This window comes from Pungitius pungitius, chromosome 17 (assembly GCF_949316345.1).
Source record: "Pungitius pungitius chromosome 17, fPunPun2.1, whole genome shotgun sequence".
NCBI classification, from domain to species: Eukaryota; Metazoa; Chordata; class Actinopteri; order Perciformes; family Gasterosteidae; genus Pungitius; species Pungitius pungitius.
In genome coordinates, this window is record NC_084916.1 from 3,118,719 (window position 1) to 3,137,181 (window position 18,463).

Sequence of the window (18,463 nt, forward strand, 5' to 3'; positions counted from 1 at the left end):
CGTAGCTGAATAGAAATGTCCTCATTGTAGTCTTTGCCTCAGTGTGTTCTCAGTCATTAGCGTGTTCTGTCAGGTCCAGATGTGGAACGAGATGTGGCCTGCAGTCAAGGTTGTAATTGCATTTGAGATCGGTTATGGCTGGGACCCAGTCATGCATGGCAGGCAAACACGGATGAATACAAAAACATTCTGAGCGTCCAATGACCTTTTTTTTTTCTCCCGATGATGTCAGAGAAACTCACGCACCAGTGTAGTTGCTGTGGTTGACCAGTAGGTTGTGCTGCTATGTGACCTGTGCCAAGGTGACACTTCCAGCTGGTTACCGTGGAAACGGTAGTGCGTGACACCCTGGCAGCCGTTTCACTGGCCATGACTCAGCAGAACAATGTGTTAAGCAGAGAGAAAGTGGAGGGATGAAGTGATGCAGGAGGATGGGAGTAGAGGACTGACCCAAATTAAAGTGGACAGGGCCGCGGCTGCAACAAGCTGCGAGGATTGAAATTCTGCACATATAGGAACGATGGAAATGATGTGAAAAAAGGGAATTTAAAGTTGCCAGAGTTGAGCGGGTTCATGCGATGACACAGCAGAGAGCTCTGAGTCCCTGCAGCGTGTAGTGGTGAGACAATTATTACTGTAAAGGGATGGTTGTGGTTCAATATACAGTATATACTCTGTGTAATATATAGGTTAGATTTAGCTACAAATATATTAGAATACTGCTCATTTGTGCATTAGATTCAGTGCAGTAAAATTAAGGAAATATATGCTTTTTATAATAATAACAATATAAAATATTAATTGAGAGAGGCACATGTTTGTACTGGATTATTATTATGTTTATCCTGAAGCAGCCACCAATATTCACAAGATATGTAACTCGAATAGATAAATCTTATATTATATTTTATCTTATACATCCACATTATTCATCCCCGAGTGATGAGGGTGAGATGATGAGGGTGAGATGATGAAGTCGTTCCTTGAAACGTACCAACGAGTAACTCAGCACATCACACAATTGTAAAGGCAGACGTTCTAGCTTCTTTTAAAAGAGTGGCAGTTGACAGCAGTGAGATGCTTTGACCAACATCATTCACACTTGTACATGTTGGTCATCGTAGGGACTCAGATCCCACTACTCTCCATTCATGCCTCGCTGTAGTTCACCAGCTGGTGGCACCAGTTAGCTCGCTGTGTCAAAGAGGGAGCAGCTGTCTTCCACGGAGTAGTTCATCAGCGTTCCTGTGACGGGCCCGCAGGTGGATTCAGCTGCCCCGGGTCCCCCTTTTAGTGCTCATTTTTTTAGCTTTCCGTGGTTCATGATTTAAGAACAGGTGAAAAGTTTAGCCGGAATAGATTTTGTTTTCATTGTTTTCAATCCATTTTCTACCACGTAAGTAGAAAAATGTCATGCACTCCAAACGCAAGGAGGGCATGACGTGTGTAAATTAAAATCTTCAGGTCGTGGTGCATTCTGCCTCTTGTGGCCAACACGGGTACAACAACAACAACAACAACAACAACAGACAGTTGAGGATAACCCGATATTTTCTCCTCATTTGCCATTTAGGGCTTCTGTAGTGTTTGCCATTACATGATGCCATAATTTCTTCCTTTTTTAGCAGCAATCAAAGCCATTTGATTAAAAAAGATTTCTGATTATAATAATTTAAATGTAAAGATCAATAACTATGCTTTAGAGCAGATTACTGTCAAGAGAGCTGCTAGACATTTGATTGAAAGAGCTTCTGAAAGTCGTGCAGCAGTTGTGTCTCGTGATGTCTTTGGTTGTCAGTGAGGGCCTGATCAGTGCCTTGACTCCAGCGGCTCGTGCCTGTCTGTGTGTGTGTGTGTGTGTGTGTGTGTGTGTGTGTGTTCTCTTTTGGTTAATGAAAGAAGATGGATTATTATCGCTCCCCCCGCCTGTTCGGGGTCTCCATCCATAACCGTCTCTCTGAAAGCATTCACCAAACAGTAAGCACTTACTTTAAGTACCACGAGTTCATACATCTTTAGTGCTCTGCTGTTTGACATGCGCATTGATGGCGCTTAGGAATGTTACTGAGGCTTTAAGAGCTGCCAGCCGGCCTTTTAATGTGTGCTATGGTGCGGGACGGAAGTTACGAATCAGAAGGCTTTTATGTAAGAAATAAGCATCTCAATTTGTGTCCGCTTTCCAACAGCACTTCATTCCTCCTGTCTGTAGACCTGGTTTTATTTCCACTGGCGATTCATCTCTGGATCGTTTTCTGATCTATATATTGTCAGAATCACAAGTTCCCGAAACTTAATATGACGTCTGCCGGCCATTTGGTTTATCCGATAGCAGAAAATGTCCCCGTTTGAGTATCGGGAACAAAAAAAATGTTTGGCACGACGGATCCGACTGATAATCCATTCGTTAATAATCGTTTCAGCACTGCACTAATCGTCTGTAGGTTTAGAAAATCTGATTGAAAAGAGCTGTATTGGGGTAATCCAGTGGATTAGATGATGTCAAATCCAGTTACCTTATCACATCGATGCAGGAATTCCTGCAAAACACCCAGTTTGCCATCAAACCCCCCCCTCCCCCCCTTCATCCATCCGCTCTGGTTTTTCTTGTGTCCTTTTCAACTGTCTTAATTCCCGAAAATGTCTATCCTTCCTCCCTCACCCTGCGCCTCTCCTACATTCCCATAGCCATTCATAACCTGTAGCTTGATGGGCAGATGGAAGGAAAAGAGAGAAATAGATCCAAGTGCAAACTGGCTTCTCAAAAATGTCGCAGAGACTCGGCGGCCTTTAGTTGCGATTTCTCTCCTGCTCGCTGTCATTCAGGGAAGCTTTTGGTGTGTGTGTGTGTGTGTGTGTGTGTTTTTGTGGCATACAAGCTGCTCACTCACAGAGCGAGAGAGAGCGAGCGAGAGAGAGGCAGGAGTAACGAGGCAGCGGATAGGAGGAGGAGGCGAGCCAAGCAGGGAGGGGTGGATTGTGCCAGTGAGAGACCGAGCAGTAGCTCGTGTGAAGCTGCAGCGGCCGGGTAGATAAAAGCATCTCGAGCGAGGGCTGAATACAGGCTGCCTGCAGACGCCGGAGCTGTCTGCTTCACCTCGTTCTGCGGGGACGAGACTCGCCGCTTCTCCTCCTTCCTCCACCGCGCGAGGCGGATCCACCCTGCCACGCTCCGGTCTTCTTTTAACCGGAGACGCCCTGCGTTTTTGCTCTCGCCCGAAGGGGACATAAGCGCCGACGTGCCGCGTAGAGCTCAAGGCTGCCCTTCCCCGCATGCCGATCCCTTTTGGCTCCGCTCCAGAGGCGCCCATCTGCACCTGAAGCAGGTCTGCCGCTTTAAGCCCGATCTTGACGAGACCTGAGCTAAGCAGAGGACATGTCTTGTCCCCCTCTCCTCCTCCTCTGGCTCAGTGGAGATCCGGCTGCTACCAGAGGTGCCTCTTCCTAATTAGATCAGGTGGATGTGAGGAGTTAGGAACAGCCAAGCAGAGCAAGAAGCACAGGAGCCTTTTCCCTTCCGCCTCCTGCAAACTGTGGATTGTGTCGGGCTGCTGCGACGTCACACTGCACCACCTGATGGAGGGGAAGCATGCTTGATTAACTGGCAGAGGGGCAGCAGGACATGGGCGGTTTGTGATTGGACTGCGCTGGAACACAATTTCTAGCCAACTCTGGCCCTTGGTATCCAGGGGAGAGGCATGCGATGCTGAGCTGTCTGCGCTCGGCTGCCTCCAGATTCAGAGCGGCGCCCCCCCCCGCTACGGCACACGGCTGCTTTCCGCGGCTTCTCCGTACTGCAAGGAGTTTAATTCCACAGGTATGCGGCCCACATGATCACCGCAAAGGGCGCGCATCCACCTGCCAATATCCAATGGAACAGCGGCGATTTTTGGATCCAAAGATATTGACATCATCATCAGTCCCTTAAGAGAAGGAGCGCGCACCGGCTGGAGGGATCGTCGCGTCACTCGAGGCAGCTCAATGGCCAGGGTGGAGCGTGGGGGGATGACCGGGAGAAGCATCGGGGCGGGAAGCCCAAAGCTCTGATTGAGTATTTAACAAGCTGTCACAGTATCGGCTGACTGCGCTCATCCCTCACACGCCGCGCTGCCTCGGCAGAACGGGACACTACGAGGATATCGCCGGCTTCCACGTTAAGGCCACCCCCCCGCCCTCTCCCCGGCACGGATGGGATTCCCGCCCATCTCTGCCGTGTGGCTGACTCGCGTTACGGATCCTACCTCCGTCCCTCTTTGGCTGCGAGACCATCACCACAGTAGGTGCGAGGCATCATTAATTCATGCCTGATCCGAGGGTAGATAAAGCCCGGCTGCAAATCTGAGGAACCTGGAAGCAACGGCCAACGTCTTGTGTTATGGCGGGAGAAAAGACTGTGAAGCCGCTGAGGCTTCACTAATATCCTGAATAGCACCAGAGCGCACACTCCTTATCCCACCTGACCCCCCCCCCCACCAGGTAACCGCTCACCTGCCAAAGGCCTGGTGATAAATCAGACAGACAGATATGTCTCTTACTGTCCTCCCTTGTGTGGCTCTGCTGGCATAACTGTGTCCTTGGCTGCAACCGCAAGTCTTCTGGGGACAAACAGGCCGATGATCCAGCAAGCTGCAGGGCCCCGAGGGACAGAGGAAGGACACGCCCCTCATAGCAACCCGGTCTCCAATCACTGGGTTGGGCTCAGGACGCTGCCAAAGACAACTCTGCTCTGCCTAACTTCCAGCTGGCTGAACGTTTCCTCTCTACTGTCCTTGTGAACTTTACATGATGCTGAAACCCAAATGAGCAGCATCCCTTTGTGATGGATTAACTGCCCGTATGCGCTGCGCTTTCTACTTTGTACGCCGTTATCTGTCAAAGACATGGGGAACTCCATGGGTTGTGTCAGGCCTCCTCGGGAGGGGGACCCCGCTGGAGCCCCCCGACATTCACCAAAGAAGCGTCTGCGTTTCAGGCGTAGGCACAAGGGCAAGAAGGGCCGGAAAGGCGAGTTGGAGCAGGGTGACGTTGAGGGACGAGGACGCCGCGGGCCCGACGAAAGGGGGGAGGAGCATGACGACGGCGAGGGGAGGGTCGCACTGGACGACACCTTGGAATTCATCAGCAGAGCCGGGAGTCTTCCAGCGCCGCCTGACATCGGGTCCACTCATTCCAAAAGCAATCTGCACAGCAGTACCCTCGCCCCCCTCTCCTCCCTCTCTCCCAGCCAACGGGGCCACGGGACACTTGAAGTGTCCCCCAAACCCAGCCCGGCCTGGAGAGGGGTCTTCTGCCTCCCTGGGGAGGAAGACACCGTCAGCGGCATCATTGATGTCTCCAGCATCCCGAGCCAAACCACGAGCACCACCCCGGTCAGCACCGCGCCAGCCCTGGGCAGCACCACCCCCGGGGGGGGTCGGGTCTGTCGCGTCAGGGAGAAGGTCCAAGGGGTCCTTGAGAAACCTTGGCTCCTCCGACAAAAGGAGAGAGAAGACAGGGGGAAGATGAGGAGAGAAGAAGCCGGAGAGGGGGGGGTCAGAGGCGGACCGGAGGGAGCTGTGGCAGTGGGGCGGACACCCTCGGGGAGGGAGCACAAAGGTGTGGTCCATATCCGTGAGGTGGATGGCAAACTGTGCGTGGTGAGGACGGTGTACCCCAGTGACTTTGGCTCACCGGTGTGGGGGGGTCAAAGTGATGGCGAGGTGCGCAAAGAGCCCCTCGCCCCCTCCCCGGTCACAGGGAATATTCTCAAAGTCCAAGTGTCTGAGGAGGACAGAAGTGGAGCCCAAACGTCTGCAGGGGGTCTCCCCATAGCCCCGAACCAAAGGCCTCTTCAGCAGACTGCTGCGGGGGGGGGTCTGAGCTTGGACACGCCTGTCCGCCCACAGGGGCGGGCCTCTCTGGGGGAGTCGGGCTACGCCAGTGACCTGCCGCAGACCTCTCCAGAGACGGCGGGCACCACCCCCAGTCAGACGGACTGGGGAGGGCTGACCAGCAGCTCATCGGAGAGGCTCGACTCGATGGTGGAGAGTCCTCTGCCTGGGAGAGGCCTTCCACAGGTTTGCCTCCACCTTACTCCACACATCCCATCTAAGTGCTGGCCGGGCCCACCACGCTGGGCCTTGGTTGGCAGCAAAAGTTGTGGTTCAGTCATCCAGTGTGAAACCTGGGGATTAATCAACTTTTTAATCTACATAAACACAGCAACGCTTCTGCTAATGCATACTTGTTTGGCTCATTCCTTCTCAATTGTATGGATTCACTGCTTTGGGACCCGATTAACACTGAATATATACTGATAGGGGAGAATAAAGCAATCTATGAACTTTGACTTCAACCTGCGTTTGCAGATGACCTTACTCTTTATTATCAAATACCTTTGGGTTGTTGAGTAGCAGTCAGGCTGAACTATGAATGATTTGTTCAGGATAGCTGGGTGGGATCTTTAGTTTCTCTAGATATCTAGAATTCATATGCAAATTATGTTTGGTGTTTGAGTCCAAACAATAGATTTATAGTTGTGTGTATAGGTGTGTGTGTGTGCGTGTGTGTGTGTGCGTGTGTGTGCGTGTGTGTGTGTGTGTGTGTTATCAGCCGCTCTGGAAAGTCTCCATTCTTTCTGCTAGCGGCCCCAGGGCCTAATCAACGCCGCACAGGCCGTCCCTCCTTCCAGCATTCCCCCCCCCCCCACTTTCCTCTCAGTCACCTCTTTCCGTTGCTTGTCGTTTTCCTCACACCACGGATACTCGCCCACAGCTGACGTCTGTTGGTGTGAGAGACAGACGGGTATTTGTTTGTGTGAGAGACGGGTCACTGCTCCAAGTGAAGCTTCCAACTGAAACGTGAATGTTGACAGACATGTAATGCCATCTCTTGGTATTGGACTCAGGGCCACAGACATGTGGTAGGTACCAAAGCAGTGCTGAAGGTAGCAGCCCCTTTGAGGAAACATCTACTCCTCTGTTTCTATAGTGTGGTTGGATGAATATATCCATCTATACTTTATTGGCTAAGTACATCAGTGATATTTTCCAATTTATTGCTAATATTGATCTGCCTCTGAAGAGAGACAACAGTGAGGGGGGGGGGGGGGGCGCGGCGCATAGAGCAGCATGACGTCACATCCCACCGTGAGAATGAACACTTTGTTTTGAAGAAAACCAGAAAACCGTGTTAAGAGTTACTGGGTGTCCGTCAGTGTGTTTCAGTGTCAGTCGTTGGGACAACGGGGGCTCGCAGGCCACCTCTATTGTCCCTAAACACCCGTGGTGCCGTGCCTCAGACGCGCCGCAGTGTGCTAATGTATCACTGCTTCCCACTGCTTTTGGGACGAGGATGCTCACTCGCAGCGACGATCTGAGAGGGTTCCTCCACTGCTGGAGACTGCTGCAGCCCCCCCCCCCCCCGCCCCAGCCCCCTTAAGGACGGCTGCGGCAGCGGCGTAGGGATGTACGGGCTGTGCATCCATGCGGTGCTACGTGACGCGTGTGAGGCTCAGCTGCTGAGTCATGAGAGCCAAACACTGACACGGTGGACGGGGTTTCTCCCTCTGGGCTTTAATCAGCCGTAGGAAGGCGTGCGTGTGGCTGCTCGTGAAGTCTGTGCATAAAGAGGGATTTGAAATGCGCATTCATCAGCCAGACGTCTGGCCTGTCGAGCCTCGAGGGGATTCCTAGCACCACTCGAGTGTGCACGTATACCCGCCCCTCCTAAGCTATCCAGCATGGCCCCCCCCTCCCTCGTCATCTGTCCTTCGTCCCTTTCTGTTTATGGACTCGCTTCTTTTGTTTAAGGTGGTAGAACCCTTCACATCTCCCCCTTGTTTTGTTCCCTCCATCCCTCGCTCTCCCTCCTCTCTCCACAAACTTCAAAGAGGCCACTTCTAAAAGGGGGCCAGTCCAGGGCCGGGGGGTAGGGGGCTCGTCATAAATCCCAGCAGCACTGGAGTCTCTGCCGTTGCCTAAAAACCAATCTGTGGGTGTTTGTGTGTGTGTTTGTACGATTCACTGACGCACACACACACACACACACACACACACACACACATACATATGGATCTACACAGATATACATACAGTTCATACAGCCGTGAATTCATTTATTTGGGTCAGGACGCTTTAGCTGGGCCACAGATCTTGTCTTCACGTCGGGGCGGAGAAGAAATACCTTCAAGAGTTCTGTTGATCAGAGTACGAAGGGGTCTGTGTCGGCCAACATGGCTCTTATTCTTGAATTCTGAGTTAAAGCTGATGTTTGATTGGCATCCTGGCGTTTTCTGTAGAGCAGGTTACTACAACGAGTTATAGTAAGTAGAAAGCTGATGACTCCCTGCCATGCGAGTCAAAGGATTTCACAGGTCAAAGGTATCCAACGGGATAGCTCTTTATAAAGATTTAGAGACACAAAGAGGTGTTTTTCTGTGGGAATGTGCTAAAATATGCTCACTTTTTGCCACATCTCACAGCCTTCTTCGGTAATTGAAACTGACCAAAGTTCTGTTTGAATGGGTCACATGACGCTGCGCTTCATTCTTTGAAGAGGGCAGTGTGATACGCTCTGAAGCTTCAGCAAAAAGAAAAGTTATTTCATTGTCAGGCTCCAAGGCTGTTACTAAAATAAGCCTTTCATTGGTTGCATATACTCCCTCATAATGAATAAAGGAATCGCGGGGAGGCGCAGCTTCTAAGAGGCGGAGGAGATACTGTTGCAGTGAGTGCAGGCTCTCGCACACTATCGATATCGACATGGAGGATTAGATGCTGTGTAAAGAAGGCGGTGGATGCGTACAGAGGGACAGAGAGTCCATTCCCATCATTGTGTGCACATGCAAGTGGCCCAACACCTACAGCTGTATAAATGTGTAACGTCAAATACTGTGACCTACTCCGAGGTTGAGTTGACACGTTGGGCTCAAAGCAGCAGCAGTAGGCGTCTCAGTACAGGTCTTGTGTTTGAGTTTATTAAAATAGTCTGGCCTTTGTAGTTTAATCTTTTTCAATGACAAGCATTATCAGTTTAGTTTTAGTTAGTCAGATTATATCTAGGTCATCTTGTTGGGCCAAAGTCTGGTCCTGTGGCTGTCATTGTGACTGCACAGGAAACTGATCTACTGCCCTGCCTTTAGTATTCAGCCTTTTCTTTGACAGCCGTTTTAAAGTTGTGTTTTGGTTACGTTTTTATATTTCTCTAGTTTTAGATCAGTCTGAAGAGCATTGCATGTAGATATCTGTGGTGCCGTCTCGTAGGACAAAGAGCTGGCTGACTTATTGAGTCTTTCAGAAACTAAAACCAAACGTACTGCACCATGTTAGCAGCAGCGATGGAGACTCCGAGAGGGAGGAGTGTGGTACAGTGAGTACGTGTTCACGGGATCACAGCAGAATACGGATGAACCCAGTCACTGCGTGCACACCGCTCGGCAGCGCACCGCGGGCCCCAAAGGACGCACAGGGAAAAGGGGCAAAGAGGTGATGTAGCGCACTGGGCAGGAGACTTGGACAAAGTAGCTGTCAGTCTCCATGGAAGCCTGGCTCCTCTCCAGGCCTCTGAACAGGGCTTTCAGGGGCTGGATCAACTCAAGCTGCTGTGAAGCACAAGCCGCACTATTTTAACACCCGGGGGGGATTTTTTAGAAGACTGCATTGAGACATGAACAACTCTAATAAAAATTATGATGCAGTTCCTCAGAAATGAGAACCAACAGAGACGACTGGATAATGAAAAATTGTAACAATCTGTCACTTTAAGTCAGTGGGTGGAGTCCAAAATAACACACGTCACTTCTGACCCTGTCTCTTGATGTGATATAACAATCACTCAAAATGGGTGAGATGGCTGAGCAGATCAGCATCTAATGCAGAGCAGATGAAAGACTACCGCAATCAGAGGAGACGGATCGAGGTTGGGGGGGGGGGGCAGAATGAGACGAAGGAGAGGAGACGGAGTGCGCACCAGCTAATGAGCAGGCTGCGCGGTGCAGGGAGGGAATGGTGGAAAATAACTGATCCATTAACGCAGAAAGAAAAAAATGCTCCTCTCATCCCGATGCACACGCTCTCAAACACGGAGGGCTACTGCTCCTCAGGGAGCTGAAAGGCAGAAGCCCGGTGGAGTGAAAGTTATTCAAACCTCTAGATTCATCGCCATGGCGACCGGCTTCGAGATGCTTCGAGATGGAATGTGTGATGTGCAGCAATATCGTGAAGCATAGGGAATTCCTATGAGAAGCCCGGTAGTTATTCCCACCCTGCCTCTCTGTCTGCTCCCTCCAGATTTCCGAGATCTACGTGAGCGGCGAGTCGAGCGACCTCACCGCCAAAGAGAAGCTGTTGCTATGGAGCCAAAAGGCGACAGAAGGCTACCCCGGCCTCCGCTGCGTCAACTTCACCTCGTCCTGGAGCAACGGGCGCATGTTCAACGCCCTGCTGCACAGATACAGGTCAGAGCGGAGTTAAAGGCTGCATTGGGAGGCCTAATGAGTCTCGGGATGCTTCAACAAAATATTCTAAACCGTTCTGAATTCATGAAATTGGTACAAGTCCCAGTGGTTTGTGGGTGCTCCTTCGGAGGGACACTCGCTACCAGGAATGCTCATGTTGAACACTACCGGTACACTGACAAAATCCCCTCGCTTTGTTTCCCAGGCCCGACCTGATCGACATGGAGGCGGTGTCACAGCAGAGTAACCGGGAGAACCTCGAGCAGGCCTTTGAGATCGCCGAGTCGCTAGGGGTGACGAGTCTGCTGGACGCCGAGGGTGAGCCTGAAGGAGCGGACCGACCAACGGGCGCAATTCCTCTGAAACAAAGGCTGCTTTATAGTCACCAAGCCTCTTCTGGGGGACCCCCCCCCCCCCCCCCCCCAACCCTATCTCTGGGTTTAAAACACAGCCAGAAGCATATGTAGAAGACATGTGACCAACGCTTCCGCCAGGAAAAATAACCAAATCCAGCCACAGTTTTTGTCATGTTGCCTTGAGCTATTCACTTCTAGTAGATGAAGCTACTGTTGGACTGACATTACCTGACATCTGTCAATGTATCACAGCCAGAGATTATATTTGTATAGTTATTGTCTATTTGTGTTGTTACAGCTTAAATCCAGAGAAAGCCCTACAATTCCTTATTTATTCTCACTGAAAGCATTATAAACATGTTTGGGTTGTTTTCTTTTTTTTTTGTCTTTTCAGACGTTGACGTAACATGTCCTGACGAGAAGTCGGTCATCACCTACGTCTCCTCCATCTACGATGCCTTCCCCAAGATCCCCGAGGGAGGAGAGGGCATCTCTGCACAGGCAAGTCTCACTCTGCTCAACTCGTACACACTAAGCTCATTAAAAATGATCATTGAATCTTTGTGGTTTTAACTGCGTCCTCACTCAAGGTAGGCGACGCTTATCATTTAAAGGTTATATAAAAATATATCATACATGTATTTTCTATTCAAAATACCCCTCAAATAAATGTATTAAAATAAAATACAAAATACTGGTGTCAGAAAATGTAACAGAAATACCATACAAGCATTCAGTCATTTTTTTTTTCAACAAATGAACATCTGTACTACAGTTTATATCATATTACACTCTGTTCATTTCAGTCTTGCCCCTACCATTGCATCAGGGGGGGGGGGCACCCCTGTGCAGTTACTTGACTAATGACCTGGAACCATTTGGCAATTGAATTATTTTCAATTATTTTAAATGACTTTGATTTTGTCTCTCTCCCTCCCCCTCTCCTCCACCCCCCCCCCCCCCTGCTCCATCACCAGGAGGTGGACCAGCGCTGGTCAGAGTACCAGTCCAGGTTCTCCTCTCTGCTCCAGTGGAGCCGGCAGCATACGTCCCTCATGGCCAACAAGAACTTCCCACAGAACCCCGTGGAACTCAAGGTGAGCAGGGTTTCTTTTGAGACCTTTTATATTTTTGTCACTTCTCTCCGCCAACCTCTCGCTCCCTTAAATAATAAAATAATTTGGCACCGAACCTTGCAACATTGAGCGGGATGAAGGTTGCTTGTTTGCAAACTGATTCAGTCGTTAGTTGGAGTGAATAATGTAGAATAAAAGGAATTAGTTATCCGAACAGATATGTGATGTTTGCAAACAGAAGACAAAGGGGATGTGTGGATGAAATGGTGAGATGAGGAAGCCGTCATGTACGTGGCTTGAGATGCTCGTATAGGAACTGTCTGACCCCCCCAGAGAGCTTATTCTACCTCTGATAATAGGTCTTGACCTGGGTCTGACACCCTAAACACAGCTGGTGTTTGTCATACTGACCCCATCAGTAACTTGCTTCCTGCTCCTCCTCCAGGCACTTTACAACGAGTACATCCATTTCAAAGAGACGGAGATTCCCGCCAAGGAGGCAGAGAAAGGTCACATCGAACACCTCTACAAACTGCTGGAGGTAAGCGTGAGCAGGACGGCTGAAGAACATGAAGGGCACTGCGTGCATCACAGGGCTCAGCACAAGGGACAGAGGGTTTTGTCGGCTTTTGTGTCGAGTCCGATCACAAGCTGCAGGGAGTCTCCTGGAGCAAAGACATTTCCAAAGTTCTGCTGTTATCGATGCTGGAGATTGTTTCATTGAACACAAAACACATGACAGTGGATTACAATTGCTCCTTTATTCTCACTCAGCTGATTGGGCCGGTATGTCCGTCTGTGGTGGGGCTTATGACCGTGCCTAAATGTAGCGCCAACGTAATGGAGGCTTTGTTTACGGAGGTTGTGTGAAGCTAGGAGGCCATATCCAGGTCTGAAAAGTAAAGCCAATACGCAAGTGCCACAAGCTGGTCTTACTTCTCACTTGTTTTATTACCTCATAAATATATTGTAAACATGTGAGGCTTTGCATCGCACCCTGAACCACGGCCACCCGGGCTTGTAAACACCTGTAGCTAGCTGGGAAGGCTGGATGTCAGCTTGTATAAGGATTCGTTTGTCTCTCTACGTGCACCTGGGATGCAGTTGATAACTAAAATGAGGATTCTCACAGTTGACGTGAGTAAAGCTCACTTCTGGTTCCTTAAAAACCAAGATGGTGACTGATAAATGTGGAAGACGCTCATCAGCAAAAAAAGACTACATGCACTTATATACACTACATGGTGTTCACTGAAGCATCACGGGACGTTAATATGTCATTACTATGTATGTGTGTGTGTCTATCCGTGTAGGTATGGATAGAGTTTGGTCGCATCAAGCTCCCTCAGGGCCTCCATCCCAATGACCTCGAGGAGGATTGGGGCAAACTCATCCTGGAGATGCTGGACAGGGAGAAGGCTCTAAGGCCGGCTGTGGAAAGGTACACACACATTAAGTATCGACTTCAGCAGGATGCATGCAATTAAAAAAAACGCTCATGTAAGTCTTTGTTATCAATTTCTCATCAAGTGTGATTTTCAGGAACATGGCCCTGGTGTTTATGTGTGTGTTTTCAGGCTTGAACTGCTTCTTCAGAGGGCTAATAAGATCCAGAACATGGCTCTGGACTGTGAGGAGAAGCTTACCCTGGCTAAGAACACCCTGCAGGCTGTGAGTAGTGTTCCTTCTACACACACATGCAGAAACATCAGGGTTATGTTAGGGGAATACAGGAAGATGTATCATGATAATCAGCAATACGTTCGTTATTGGTCCGTTGCTTGTGGACACAAACATACTTGGGCAACTGGTCCAGTACTTAATCGCTTGGGGAACAACAACAACAACTACAACAACACATTAGCACACCATAGCTCTTCAAAAAAGAACCTTACAAAACAACCAAAAGCAGAACCCTCATCCAACACCTGCGTGCTGCGGTGTGCAGGACATGTCTCGAGTGGAGAGCGGCGAGGCGGTGCAGTGTGAGAGAGAGTTGGCGTGCTACCTGCAGGACTGTGAGTCTCTCATCCAGCAACTCAACCAGGAGCTCAAAGTCCTCCGAGATGAGAAGTACTACCAGGTGGAGCAGCTAATGTTCAGGTGAGTTTCTCCGGGATTAGAAACGAACAAAGGGTTTCTTTAGTATGAACACAGACGGCATCCCTGAACAATTAGAAGGACGGGATCATTTAAAGGTATAATTTGTAACTTTTCCTCATTAAAAAGTCTAAAAACTCGACTAGATACATTTTATTTTTATTGAGTTGTTTCAAACAATTTTCAAACTGTGAGAGAGATGTTTTTTTAATCGAGATCGAGGTCAGTGTCATTTGGTCACCTGTCAGAGAGCTCATATCTCCTAAACAGGGTTTTCAGAACCTGCCATAAAATAAAACTTTTCTATCCAGTTTTACGAGACATTTTCTTTAGATCTGTGGTTTGTATCTCTATATCTTAACTAGAAGTCGTGAGACCTCTGGTGTTGACGTGAAGGCGCGTGAGCCAGTGTTTCCCGAGACCTCGGCTGACCATTTGTCTCCCAGTAATGACCTCATGAATCTAGGACATGCTGACTGTCCTTGTCTTGAGTCCCCCTCCTTGACAGCACTGTGCCCTTTGGACAAATCCCTTCAGGGAAAGAAATCATGAAGTAACCACATGGGTTTCTCTCACATCACCAGAGTGTCGTGCCTTCAAGAGGAGCTGGTCTCCCTCAGGCTGCAGTGCTCCAGCGTCTACAGGAAAGGGCACTTCTCCCAGGCTCTGGGCACCACGGTGGTAGATCACCCCGGCCAGAGAGCCACGGAGGGCGGCCTGACGTTGGGCCAGACCCTGCTGGGGGCCGTGGGCGCAGTCGGCGCCGCGCTCCTGCGGCGCCCGGCGGCCCGCTCCCAGCTGGTGGCCATGTCGTCATCGGAGGACGAAGGCAGCCTGAGGTTCATCTACGAGCTGCTCGGCTGGGTGGAGGAGACGCAGGTCAGCAATGTGCCCGGGATGTTGGAGGATACAAGAATATTGTCACTTTTGATTCCTTTGGTGTCTTGGTTGTTCAATTCTGTTCATGAAATATCAAAAAAACATACTATACTATAGTTATATTAAATGGCGAAAGTGACAAAATCATAAAAATAATGAAATTCCTTTTACATTTATTTTTAGTCATTTTTGCAATGCATCATTATTTCATGATCCTATTATATTAAGTATGTAACTGCAAAAGATCGAAAAACATTAATATTAGCATAGCAACATCAAATCTACATGTAAACGTTCAAGGGGGATTAAAAAAGAAATATTTTGTTGCCCGCAATCCAGGACCTTTTGGAGCGTGCCGAGTGGGGCGCCGACCTCCCCTCCGTAGAAAACAACCTCCAGGAGCACAACGCCGTCCACACGGCAGTGGAGGAGCTCATGAGCAGCCTGCAGGAGGCTCGGGGCTACGAGGTACACACACACACATCCTGCATGCACCAACACGGAGGTCTTTGGGAGGAGGCCCACAGGTTTGTGATGACGCTTTACCGCCCTCTCATTCAGGCTAAAGTGTCTCCCAACTTCAAGAGCAGCTACTGTGAAACCCTGGCCAAGCTGGAGCACCAATACTGCAAACTACTGGTCAGTCTGAGCAAGAACTGTGTGTGTGTGTGTGTGTGTGTGTGTGTTAGTGGAAACACTTCTTTGTCTCCCAGTTCATCCCCTTCCTCCGGTAATCCCTTTACACCATGACAGGACTCGTATGCTCTCGTTTTGCTCCTCTCCCAGAAGCCCCCCCCCCCCCCCCCCCCTGTTTCTTTTGGTTTCTTTGTCCCTGGTTGCTTTTCTTGCCTCTTAATATGTTTCTGGTATTTTTGGTGAAACACTCATTGGAGGTTTTACAGTTTTGTGTGCATGTGCAAGTTAATTTAATAATTTATGACTTACACTACAAGAGTAGACGTATTTGTGATTAGCGGGAATGTGAAACTATCTGAATTATTGATGAGTTCAGAAAATAAATTTTAACAATTTTTTATGGAATAACGGGTCTTCGATAAATTAATGAAAACACATTCAAAAATTAATAATAAATAAATTCCTCTTATTCAGATATCATTCAGAGCCTGGATAAATTATATTTTGTAGTTGCCCGTGACAGTATCTTCTGAGTAATGGAGCAATAAATATACTCTGCCAAACCACCAAAACAACCAGAGGACAGGGGATGTTTTTATTCCTCTGCACTGCTGATCAGCGTGAGGATGATGTTTGTTTGTGTGGTTGCCATAGGAACATTCGTCGTGGCGCCTGCGGAGCTTGGAGAGCCTACACGCGTTTGTGGCGCACTGCACCGAGGAGCTGATCTGGCTCAACGAGAGGGAGGAGGAGGAGATCGCCTTCGACTGGAGCGACAGCAACACCGCCATGAACGCCAAGAGAGAGTTATACGGCGTGAGTGGAGGAGGGGACGCCCTGCAAGATGTTGTTTGAAAGAAGCATGAAACATGAAACCAGCCTCCCCGCAATTATGTCCAAATATGTACACACACGAGTTGTGTTGACACGCACACAAGACAGGCTGGTGCCAAAAAATAAAAATGAGAATCCTGTAATCTAGTGTAACCACCCGTCTTTTCCTGTTCTGTTTTTCAGGAAATGAGGTTAGAGCTGGATGAGAAACAAGATGTGATGCGATCGCTGCAGGAAACGGCCAACCGCCTGTGTCTGGAGAACCATCCGGCCAAACAGACTGTGGAGGTGACGGACTTTGTTCTCTTGGACTGGCTGACCTTTCAAGATGCTGCCCTTTTGTTCAACCTGAAACCTTTGATAAAATCCCACTTTCTTCATTCGGCTATGCGCTTCCAGATGTTTTGTTTAGTTGCCTTTTTAAAATAAAAGTTTAAATGACTTCCTTTAATAGGTTTATAATATGTTGTCGAGGCCAAACAAACACTTACAAATGTAACAATTACCTCTCAACTGCATTAACTTAATTAAAGAGACAAAAGCAGTGGTATTATTAAAGACTGAACTAGAATGTATATTCTATTTGTCATTGTCGCCCTTCATACTTGGCTCCATGTTCACTTTTCCTGTTCTCGGCCACCGCGGATCACTGCACAGTCGTTAAAAGAACCCAGTTTCAGACTCTGAATGTGGCGATCAACATGACCCTTATGTGGCTGCAGCATGACCCCCCCCCTCTCTGCGTGCTCTCAGGCGTACAGTGCAGCCCTGCAGACCCAGTGGCAGTGGGTGAACCAGCTCTGCATGTGTGTGGAGCAGCATCTCAAAGACAACACAGCGTACTTCCAGGTGAGCTGACAAATAGCGTTGCTCCTGAGAACAAAGGGAGCTTTCAAACTGAGCATCAGTCATAAAATCTCTCCTCTTCACTGTCCTCCACGGGGCCCCCTGAGAGGCATTCCAGTAACCTTAAGTGTTCTTGTCTCCCGTGTCAGTTCATGGGCGATGCTCGGGACTGTGAGTCGTACCTGCGCCAGCTCCAGGAAACCATCAAGAGACAGTACACCTGTGACAGGAGCAGCAGACTGAGCAAACTGGAGGACCTGCTGCAGGACTCAATGGTATCTGCCCCCCCTGGACCAAATTCTGAGTAGAAATATTGAGCTTCCTCCATAGCTAAAGTGCCCGTGAGCGATGCACACAACTGTCAAATGGGTCAAGGATACAGTGTAAGTGGATTGAAGTCTTTAATTCAGGGCAATCGATCCAGGAAGGCGCTTTCTTCTCATTACATATGGTTGGCATTTGCAAAGTTTCTTACGTTTACAAAGTTACCCTGAATTCTTTTTCCTCAGATTTGAGTTCAAAGGTCATAAAAAGGTCAGGCCCTGAACATTGTAAATTCGGTTCAGCCCTGAGATTGGCATTGAGGGTAGAAACATGGCGTGTAGTGGGAGAGCATCACATGAGGTGATCGGCCAATGGCTCAGTCAGTGGGCTCAGACATCCATCCGTTGCTCTTTGAAGAGGCTGCTGCTATCTGCTGTAGTGACAGGATCGATATATATATAAGATATAAGATACATTATCTCCATCTTATATATCTTATCTGGCCCTAGCTTACTCTGTTCCTTCTGGTTTAGGAGCCCTGCTGCCACCTTGTGTCCACAGAGTGACCCTATACATGAGAAAAAAAGTCCCAGGCCTTTGATAAGCAAGGCGAGGAGATAAAATAATTAAGTTCTTTTGTTTTGCCTCACTTCTCGTACCGATGTTTACACCTAGAAAACAATTTGTGGTAATAATAGGCTCATCACGCCAAGAGGGCCAGAGAGCACGTTAACGCTTCTCAAATTGTTCTAGTGATGGTTCTTGGTCTTGTGGTTTTAATTAATTTGCGAATTCGTCATGCCAATGCGTCTCGTGATTAATTAGGTTTCCTCTAGCTCGTCATTCCACTTGTCCTAGTAGTGCTGACTGCAGCGAGCGCCATCTCGGTGTGAAATTCCTTCCTGGGGTGTTATCTAAACGTTATTTATAACGGCCCCCCTTTTCCCTCGTTCCATCTCACTGGATCCTTCTCCCTGTCGTTTGCCTCCTCATACTGAGCCCTGGGTAACTCTCTGAGAGGGGGCCTCACTCTAATCAAA

The 18,463-nt window shown here is 49.0% G+C and overlaps 1 protein-coding gene across 20 annotated transcripts in view; it reads left to right on the forward strand.

Moving 5' to 3' along the window:
* macf1a (microtubule actin crosslinking factor 1a) overlaps nucleotides 1-18,463 on the forward strand; it is a 152,924-nt gene that overhangs the window by 58,636 nt on the left and 75,825 nt on the right. For 10 of the 20 annotated variants that reach the window (XM_037475136.2, XM_062558573.1, XM_062558570.1 and 7 more), the window contains exons 1-16: nucleotides 2,978-6,053; nucleotides 10,266-10,432; nucleotides 10,638-10,750; nucleotides 11,183-11,289; nucleotides 11,766-11,885; nucleotides 12,310-12,405; nucleotides 13,178-13,305; nucleotides 13,442-13,535; nucleotides 13,813-13,967; nucleotides 14,549-14,843; nucleotides 15,183-15,311; nucleotides 15,405-15,482; nucleotides 16,134-16,295; nucleotides 16,497-16,601; nucleotides 17,067-17,162; nucleotides 17,309-17,434. In XM_037475136.2, coding sequence (XP_037331033.2) covers nucleotides 4,878-6,053; nucleotides 10,266-10,432; nucleotides 10,638-10,750; nucleotides 11,183-11,289; nucleotides 11,766-11,885; nucleotides 12,310-12,405; nucleotides 13,178-13,305; nucleotides 13,442-13,535; nucleotides 13,813-13,967; nucleotides 14,549-14,843; nucleotides 15,183-15,311; nucleotides 15,405-15,482; nucleotides 16,134-16,295; nucleotides 16,497-16,601; nucleotides 17,067-17,162; nucleotides 17,309-17,434 — 3,147 coding nt within the window. In that variant the 5' untranslated portion in view covers nucleotides 2,978-4,877. Of the gene's footprint in view, nucleotides 1-2,977; nucleotides 6,054-10,265; nucleotides 10,433-10,637; nucleotides 10,751-11,182; nucleotides 11,290-11,765; nucleotides 11,886-12,309; nucleotides 12,406-13,177; nucleotides 13,306-13,441; nucleotides 13,536-13,812; nucleotides 13,968-14,548; nucleotides 14,844-15,182; nucleotides 15,312-15,404; nucleotides 15,483-16,133; nucleotides 16,296-16,496; nucleotides 16,602-17,066; nucleotides 17,163-17,308; nucleotides 17,435-18,463 lie in introns of those variants that run through there. The other 10 variants (XM_062558576.1, XM_062558577.1, XM_062558578.1 and 7 more) reach the window with 2 other exon arrangements.